Raw genomic sequence first — 10,342 nt, 5'->3', positions numbered from 1 at the left:
CACCATACACAAAAATAGACTCGAAATGGATGAAAGACCTAAATGTGAGACAGGAATCCATCAAAATCCTTTAGGAGAACACAGGCAGCAACCTCTTCAATCTCTGCTGCCGCACCTTCTTCCTAGGCACATCGCCAAAGGCAAGGGAAGCAAAGGCAAAAATGTACTATTAGGACTTCATCAAGATAAAAAGCTTTTGCACAGCAAACAGTCAACAAAACCTAAAGACACCTGGCAGAATAGTTTCAATTTCTGATTCTTGTTTGCTAATGTATAGAAATGCAGTAGACCTTTGTATATTAATCTTGTGTTCTGCTACCTAGCTCAACTTATTCGTTCTATAGTAGGTTTTTTTCGAGATATTATAGGGTTTTCTAAATAGGTGTTTATATAATTTATGAATAAAGACAATTTCACTTCTTTCTAATCTGGATGCCTTTCATTGTTTTTATTGTCATTTATGGTGGCTAGAACCTATAATACTATGTTGAATGGAAGTGGTGAAATCAGACATCCTTGCCTTGTAGAAACAAGGATCTTAGAAGAACAACATTCAGTCTTTCATCCTTAGTATAACATTTGTTGTAGGTTTTCTGTAGATGTCCTATATCATGTTGAGAAAGTTCCTTCTATTCCTAGTTCGCTGAGAGTTTAGATCCAAAATGGATATTGGATTTTGTCAAAAATTTTTTCTAACTTTGTTGAGATGATTGTATGGTTTTCCTGTTTTTATTAATACTACTGAATCCCACTGATTTGTTTTAAAATATTAAAGCAACTTTGCATCCCTACAATAAACCCTAGTTGGTCATAATTTTTATCTTTCTTATGTACCCATAGTTTTCACTTTGCAAGGTACTTTGGTCACTGAAACATGTCCATATCAGAACCATGTCCTCTCTTTGCATGGTTCTCTGGCAAATCATGAAGCAGAGACATGATTACAAAATGCACAAGTGTCAGTGGACACTGTACTGTGCAAAGCAAAACCCGAATGTACTGTTAGATTCGATTTACTGGAATTTTGTTAAAATACTTATGTCTGTGTTCACGAGGAATATTAATCTGTAGTTTTCTTGTGATGTCTGTCTAATTTTCATTTATAATGTGGTGTCAGGGAATGAGTTGGGAAGCATGTCTTCCTCATCTATTTTCTGAGGAGTTTGTGTAGAATTGGTATTATTTCTTCTCTAAATATTAAGCAGAATTCATAAGTGAAGCCATCTGGGCCTGGATTTTTTCAGATTTTTTTAGAAGATATAAAACTACAATTTCAGTTTCTTTATCCATTTCATCTTCGGTGTGCTTTGGTAACTTGCGAGTTCCAAGAAATTTGTTCGTTTCATCTAACTTGTCAATTATATTGGTATAAGTTTTTTGTGACATTCCTTTATTATCTTTTAATACCAGTAAACTCTGTATTGGTGTTACCACTCTCATTCACCATAGCTGTACTTCGTGTCTTCCCCCATTTCAGTTGAAGGTTTATCAGTTCTAAAATTTTCTTCACAAAGAATCATCTTTTGGCTTCATTGATTTTCTCTGTGGTTTTGTTTTCTACTTCATTGATTTTCTCTGTGTTATTATTTCCTTTCTTCTGCTTATTTCACATTTCACTTGCTCTTCTATTTCCNTACTTCATTGATTTTCTCTGTGTTATTATTTCCTTTCTTCTGCTTATTTCACATTTCACTTGCTCTTCTATTTCCAGTTTCTTAGGAAAGAAACTGAGGTCATTATTTGGAGACTTTTCTTCTTTTCTAATAAAGTACTTAGTGCTATAAATTTGCCTCTAAAAACTATTTTAGTGACATACTACAAATGTTCTATATGTTGTATCTTCATTTTCGTCAAGTTCAAAGCACTTTGTAATTTCCTTTTTGATTCCTTCTTTTACTTACTCATAGATTTTTATTAGTAGTGTTTCATTTAATATCCAATTATTTGGATTTTTTTGAATGTTGCTGTTATTAATTTCTTTTCTTCAGCCTTATGAGATATAACTTACATATAACATTGTGTAGATTTAAGGTATACAGTGTGATGATAAACATATCATCATGCATGTATAGTGCAGAGTGTTTACTGCATTAAGGTTAGTTAACATCCTTCAACTCACGCATTTACCATTTTCTTGTTCATGTTGTTGTAGTGAGAACATTAAAGCTTTATTCTCATAACAACTTTCAATATACAGTACAGTATTGTTAACTGTAGTCACCATGCTGTACATTAGATCCCCTGAATTTAATCATCTTATAACTGAAAATGCCACCCCTGGCAACCATCACGCTACTCTCCAAGTTCAGTGTTTTTAATAATGATAATAGAATAACAGGTAAGGTGTTAATACCCCTAAAAATCAGAGATGTCCTAAAAATCAATAATTTTAAAAATATACTTAAGTGCAAATTTCCAGAAGAAACATAAATAGCTGATAAATATAAAAATAATACTCAGGGATGCCTGGGTGACTCCGTCAGTTAAAGCATCTCACTCTTGGTTTCTGCTCAGGTTGTAATCTTATGGTCCTGAGATCAAGCCCCACGTCAGGGCTCCGCGCTCAGCTTGGAGTCTACTTGGGATTTTTCCCTCTTCCTCTTCCCCTCCTCCTGCCCCTCCACTCACTCACACACTCTCTCTTTCTCTCAAATAAATAAATAAATAAATAAATAAATAAAATCTTCAAAAAAAAATTTTTTTTAAGTAATAGCTGCTCTTATAATCAGGAGAATGAGATTTTTAAGCTACCTAATTGGCAAACATAAGAAGCAATGATACTAACATTGGCAAAATATGGAGGATATACCCATACACACTACTAGAAGTACAAATTGGTATCCATTTTTTAGAGAACCATTTAGCTTTACCTATGGACATTTAAACTATTCATATTCTTTGACCAGATGACTGTCATTTGGAAATCTTTGCACAAATTCCCAAGGGAAGATAATATTTGTATGTGTGTGAATGTATGGTACGCTATGGAGAACAATTGAAGACTACCTATCAAAAGCAGGGCGTTAAAACTAGTGATGGCTTAGCCATATTGTGGAGTATCCGTTGAAAAGAATGCACATGTGGAGAAACAGGCAATTTGATGGACCGCTGCTGGGAGATATAAACTAGTACAACTTCTCTGAGGGTACTTTTCAAAATAGATATCAGAAGTTCTCATTCTGATGATATCCCTTTGCCCTGTGTATGCTGTATTATTGAATGTAAAGAAATAAGTTGCAGACAAATCTGTGTAGTCGAACACAAATGGGTTTTTTTAAGGATATATACTTATATTTTGTATGTTCCCAGAAGAAGGTTTGGAAAGATGTATACCAAATTATTAACAATGGTTATCCCTGGAAAGGAAGAATTTCATTTTTTAAATGTCTCTATTACTTGAATTTTACAATAACGTGATAAGTTTTGAAAAAAAAAATTTTTTTTAAGATAAACTGTTTGTAATTCCCGATAACATATCAAGAGACAGACTCAAAAGAAGCAAGACAATTTCTCTTCATGGGTTTCTAACCCAAATGGATCAAGGTTCTTCCTTCCTATGGTTAAATGGAATTTTATTTATAAAAATGAGATGCTGGCCTATGCACGTGGACCCCAAGTTTCATAGTGCAAAACCAAGATAGTGAGCAATGAGACAAGAACCTTGGTGCATGGCATTTATAATTTTTACAAACTCATATCAAAAATTAAAATGACATTTTAAAGTGTACACTGCAGTTAGGGTTTCTGTTGTAAGTTGTGTTGTGTACTTAAAATTGCAGCCATAGTTCTAATAATGAAATCTATGCACTTTGCAAAGGGAAGTTAGTGGGGCAAAGTCACTCAAAAGGTTGGCCAGTATAATACATTGGTTACAGAATATTGTAGAAAGGCTGCCTTTATCACATGTTCTCGTGTTTTAATGTAATCTCCCAATAACAAAATAGAATATTCTTCATTTCTGAGAAATATCTAGTAAAATTATTTAGCTAAAAAATTAGGATGGTTAAATTACCTGGAAATTATGTTAGGTCTTAAGCAAAGTCATCTCAGCGCTTCTTAGGTAATTGTTATAATCTGGGAGGGTTTTTTTTTTCCTTTGTTAACAAATTATTCTTAGAAACTATTTGTGTTGGAATTTTTATCTAGAAAAATAATTTGAAGTCAGTCATATATTTGGTACATTATTCAAATTAAAAACTTTATACATAGGTTCCCTTACTGTATTATAAACACTAAAAAGTTTCCCTTATAATAGAGCTTTTCTCTTTTACAAATTGCCCAGACCCAAAGTAATACTTACATATGAAATATGAAAACATTTCAAAAGAAATGTCTTTTTATTTTTATTTCAAATAATTATTAGAAGGGCACCTGGGTGGTTCAGTCATTTAAGCGTCTGACTCTTAATTTCAGTTTAGGTCATGATCTCAGGGTCATGAGATCAAGCCCCACATCAGGCTCCATGGTGGGTGTGGAGCCTGCTTAAGATTCTCTCTCTACCTCTACTGCTACCCTCACCTCCCCCACTCACCCTCTCTCAAAAATTATTATTATTATTAGATAAAATTGAACAGTAGTAAAATTTAAGACCTTTAATCTATTTTTTTATATAAGTAGAGGGGAGTAAAGGACTGTATACATTGGGAAATACCTATAATAGGAGCCATTACATAAAAACACACTATAAAAGTTACTCCTGTTTCTAGAGGAAATATTTTTGCATGGCATGGTGTTGCACTATAGAAATAAGAATGATGATAATATAAACACTTTTACTGAGATCCAGCTGGATCTAACTGGATGACAGGAATTGTTCTAAATACTTTGCATTCAGTATTTCATTTTTACAACAATCCTATAAGTACTCTTGTTACCCAGTTTACAAATAAGGATTTGAGTCTTCAGGAGATTAACTAATTTACTCAAGGTCACATAGGTGCTAAATGACAGTCAGGATTTGAATCCAGGTAATCTGGCTCCAGAATCTAAACTCATAACCACCTTGCCTATAGAGTAGCATGTAAGAGGGAGCACTTCATAACTATGCAAATTACAGTGCTTTTGTCTGAGAGAAGCTCAGCAATATCCACCCTACTGCCTGTCTGGAAGTTGAAACTGTATCATTATAGATTCACTGCCTTGGGTTTTTAAGACTCGGGGATATCAGGTGGGTCCATTTAAAATGCATATACTCATCTGAGGGGTTATACACATCTGACGGGATAATGACAGTGTCCAGGAACTCAGTAATGGAACCACAGGGTCAGTAACTGTGAATTAGCAAGGGAGGAAGAAGGGATGGACCTGGAAACCACGTAAGAGGAGAGAGGCCAGCAACCAGATAGCCTCAGAGAATTTTTGCTGAAGGCTCACATAGGATAGCAGCAATTTAATTTTTTATGACACAGTACAATTATCAATAAAATGTGGGGGGTTTTTCATTATCATTTCTCTATATACTATTTATCATCTCTTTGATTCTAGGAAATACAGCGCAGCTGATGCTACACAGCACTGATGTGTTCTATTAACTAAATGCCTTTCCTTTATCTTACAGCAATCAGCAGGCCTTTTTACTGGAGAATGTTCCTTGTAATAATGCAAGCTGTGAGGGGGCACATCGTATGTTTAAAGTCTACTGGGAGCTGATGGACCTAAATCAAATCAGAGATGCCATGGTTGCCACCTTCTTTGACATTTATGAAGATGTGAGTTCAGAGCTCTCTTCTGTATTTGGAGTCTAATTGCCATCCACTTCATCTCACTTTCACTTCACCCTATTTGACCAGAAAATGTAGAAGAGATAATGAAAGCAAATGAGTTAATTAAAGAAAGCCCCTTTTAATGTTAAATGGCACAGGGAACAAATTTATTGACACTACTTAGCTGATCAGTACAGTGAAATATGAAAACGCCTTTGTCTCATTTTGTGCTATTTAGATTGAACCACTAGAGACTCATTCTCTGAGGCTGGCAAATGTGCTTGTGTACCAGTAGACAAAAGCACAGCCAGCAGAGAACAGATTCTTGAACCTGTGCAAGACCACAGAAGAGTGAATGCAGTGTACTCCCTTTTAACTTTGTGAACCGCAAGTAGCATTTATTGCCACAGAAGCCTGTGACAATGAAAGGCCCTCGGGGCCTCTTTTTCTCTGTTCTAATGTGAAAAGTATTTTACCACTCAGAAAAATAATAAATTCTGATAAAAATGTGTTAAATTCTAGAGGTAATATATCACAGTACATCCTTGTAAAATAACTTGATTATTTTAAAAAATTCAATGTCCATCAGGACATTTGTGTCTCCTCTTAACATAATTTTTGGTTTTGGTTTGGTTTGGTTTGGATGTAACATTTTTAGTTTTGCTTTGTTCTGTTGTAACAGGCTGATTCTCAATTACATGAATTGTCCAGGTTCTTGTTTTCCTCCTTCTGCTACCAAATCTCATGTTATTTCACTTTTTATTAAGAGTTGACAAGCATAAAAGTAATTGACAAAAATATCATAAGGGGAAAAATAAAGAGAATTAACAACAAATAATTTTTTTTTTTTAGAGAGAAGAAGGGGGAAGGGGGAAGGGGCAAAGGGAGAGGGAGAGAGAGAGTCCTAAGCAAGCTCCATGCCCAGCACAGAGCCCAACACAGGGCTTGATCTCACAACCCTGAGATCATGACCTGAGCCAAAATCAAGAGTCGGACACTTACCTGCCTGAGTCACCCAGTCACCCCTACAAAGAAGTTTTTAATTTTTGTACTTAAAAAAACATCAAATGAAATTTTAAATTGTTTTTGAATCTGGGAAATAAATTTATGAAAGAGTCAAATGGTATCTTTAATATAAAAAGTGTTTATACAAACTGATATAAGTCACCAAAAACTCCCACTGGAAAAACAAAACATAGTCAGTTTACAGAAAAAAAACACATGGCTAATATATGAAAAAATATGGTAAATGATCAATTTCAGTAAGAATCAGTGGAACGGACTGCACTTGTGGTGAACATAGCATAAGGTATACAGTTGAGTCACCATGTTGTACCCCTGAAACTAATGCAATATTGTATGTCAAGTATACTCAAAACAATTTTAATAAATTAATTAATTAAATAATCAGTAAAGTAGAAATTTAAATGAGCATACATTTTTCCCCAATAAAATCAGCAAAACTTCCCTCTTTTTTAGGGAGAAATAATGTTAATATGCCATGGTCAACAAGACAGATAGAAAAGTGCTCTCTTTCTCTGATGGTCAAAAACAATTTAGCAGTCCATTTCATAGGCCTTTAAAAATTCATGCAGGAACTCCTGGGTGGCTCAGTCGGTTAAGCATCCAACTCTTGATTTCTGCTCAGGTCATGCATCTCAGGGTCTTGGGAATCCACGCTCAGCAGGGAGTCTGCTTGAGTTTCTCCCTTTCCCTCTGTCCCTCCCCCTGCTTCCACACTCACTTTATTTATCTAAAATAAATAAATAAATCTTTTTTAAAATTAAAATAAAAATACATGCAAATATGACTTGAAGGAAGTATACAAAAATGTTAACAGTTACTTCCAGGGATTAAAATTATAGATTTTTTTTTCATTTTGTTTATAGTTTACTATTCTAAGGTTTTGGGGGTTTTTTTAAGTTTTTATGTAAATTCCAGTTAACATACAGTGTAATATTAGTTTCAGGTATACAATATAGTAATTCAGTAATTCCTTACAGCTCCCAGTACTTATGACAAGTGTACTCCTTAATCCCCATCATCTGTTTCCCCCACCCCCCACCCACCTCCACTCTGGGAACCATCAGTTTGTTCTCTAGAGAGAAGAGTCTGTTTCTTGGTTTGCTTCTCTCTCTCTCAAGATTTTATATTTTTTAATAGTATTTTTATTTTAAACATGAAGTTGAATAAGGATTATATTTACATGATAAACATGCATGTATTTTCATTATTTTTTCAGTTGCTGGTTTGTTCTTACAACTTTTGTATATGTTTTTTCCAGGGTATCTTGGACATTGTAGTGCTAAGCAAAGGATATACAAAGAATGATTTTGCCATCCATACACTAAAAAATAACTTTGAAGCAGATGCTTATTTTGTAAAAGTGATTGGTGAGTATTTGTTTTATATGTTTTATTATCAGTTATTAACATTTAATTTTGTATTCTCTCTGTCAATGCAAATTTTCCAAAGAAAAAGGACACACTCCTACATAACCTGTATACAACTCTCCGAATCAGAAATCAACTTTGTTACAACACTACAATCCTATACACAGACCCTGTTCAAATTTTTCAACTGTCCCAACAATGATTTTTTCTGTTCCAGGATTCTATCCAGGAATTCCTGTTGCATTTTGTTGTCACATCTTTGCAGGCTTCTTCAGTCTGGAACAATTCCTTTTCAGGTCCTTACCAATTTTAAAGAATACAGGCTTTATTCTGTAGCATAACCCTGTTTCCTCTTTTTCCACTCAGGTCATACTTCTTTGCAGAAATTCCACTGCATGGAATTGCGGAACCAATGCTGTGTACTTCTCAGTGCGTTTTATCAGGAAGCCCATGATGTTGACCTATCTCACCACCATAATGTTAATCTTGATCTTCTGGTCATCTTATTGACCACCAGGTCTCTCCACCTTAAGTTCACTATTTCCCTCTTTGTGATTGCCTTCTCTGAGATAGTTGTCAAAGAATGATTCCCGATTTCCAACATTCCTTCTACATTTATTAGTTGGCATTCTACCATAAGGAAGATCTTTTGCTTCTCTCCCATGTATTATGTATGCATTTATCATATATTATGTATATATGATACAAATATCATATAAATATATATATGTATTCATATTATATTCAGTACATAAAATCATTTAATGTTCAAAGTGTTCCCAGTAGAAGCAGTAGAAGGTCCTTCAGGCTGTCTCCTATGTCTTTTTGACATGTTCTCTGGGATAGAAATATACTCCAGATTCATCTTATACCTCCCTTGTTCTAAGTTTATAATCTGACGTCTCTCCAAGGAGCCATTTCTTTTCGTAGTGGATGGTATTTAAAAACCAAATTCTGGATTCTCAGTGTGCTGATTGTTACCGAGTTGTCATTTCTTCTAGCTTCTTTCAATGGACAGAGCTAGGAAATACAGATATGGTTTCACATACACAACACACAAATATACCCATCTATAACTGTATGTATGTATATGTGTATACATACATTTACTTACTATAAGACCATGAATTTATGCCATTACTTCCATTTCTAATCTAACACAGCATTTCAAGGGTTCTTTCTAATCACTTCTGTCTACAGGTATCTGCTCTAGCAGTGAGAAACTCAGCTTCCGCTTTCCTCAGTATANATACAGATATGGTTTCACATACACAACACACAAATATACCCATCTATAACTGTATGTATGTATATGTGTATACATACATTTACTTACTATAAGACCATGAATTTATGCCATTACTTCCATTTCTAATCTAACACAGCATTTTAAGGGTTCTTTCTAATCACTTCTGTCTACAGGTATCTGCTCTAGCAGTGAGAAACTCAGCTTCCGCCTTCCTCAGTATGTTTACTTCGGTTTGCTCATTGTTAGCTATTGCCAACCAAGCTAACCATCTCCTCCAGCTGACACCCATGTTCCGCATAGAGATCCTGTACATTTTCTGTTAAGTGTATGATTAAATATTTTATTTTCTTTGAAGTGATTACAAATACTGTGTTTTTAGTTTGGCTTCCACATGTCTGTTTTTAGTAAATAGAAGTACAATCGATTTTTTGTGTGTTAATCTTGTATACTGCAACCTTGCTCAACTTATTGATTCTAGGAGGTTTTTTTAAGATTCGATAGGATTTTCTACATAGACAGTTATGTTATCTGCAAAGAGACAGTTTTATTTCTTCTTTCCAACCTGTGCCTTTTGTTTTCTTTTTTTTTTTTTCTTGTTCTGGCTAGAATTTCCATTACTATGTTGATTAAGATTGATGCCAGTGGACATCCTTGCCTTGTTTCTGATCTGGGGGGAAAGCATTCCATCTTTCATCATTAAGTGTGATATTATTAGCTGTAGGTTTTTGTAGATGTTCTGTATTATGTTAAGTAAGTTTACCCTATTTCTACTTTGCCAAGAGTTTTATCATGAATTGCTATTAGAAGGGAACTGTGTTTGTATACTGTTACTATAGTTGACACCAAAACAGCCATCAAGACAGTTCATTTGTTTAATGAAGTGACACATGCATTTATAAATGACAGAAAATGTAATTTTCCTTTCTAGCCAGCGTACTCATTCTAATTTGAGTGAACTAGGAGTGACTCCCCTCTTCATTACTGCTGTAATCTCAGAA

The 10,342-nt window shown here is 34.4% G+C and overlaps 1 protein-coding gene across 1 annotated transcript in view; it reads left to right on the top strand.

Annotated features, from left to right (window-relative positions):
* ITFG1 (integrin alpha FG-GAP repeat containing 1) overlaps positions 1 to 10,342 on the top strand; it is a 306,253-nt gene that overhangs the window by 197,751 nt on the left and 98,160 nt on the right. Inside the window, exons 11-12 of the mRNA XM_034638036.1 lie at positions 5,558 to 5,708; positions 7,987 to 8,095. Of these exons, the coding sequence (XP_034493927.1) occupies positions 5,558 to 5,708; positions 7,987 to 8,095 (260 nt within the window). The remainder of the gene's footprint in view (positions 1 to 5,557; positions 5,709 to 7,986; positions 8,096 to 10,342) is intronic.

The sequence above is a fragment of the Ailuropoda melanoleuca genome, chromosome 12 (assembly GCF_002007445.2).
Source record: "Ailuropoda melanoleuca isolate Jingjing chromosome 12, ASM200744v2, whole genome shotgun sequence".
NCBI classification, from domain to species: Eukaryota; Metazoa; Chordata; class Mammalia; order Carnivora; family Ursidae; genus Ailuropoda; species Ailuropoda melanoleuca.
This window is presented reverse-complemented; position numbering and strand designations above follow the sequence as displayed.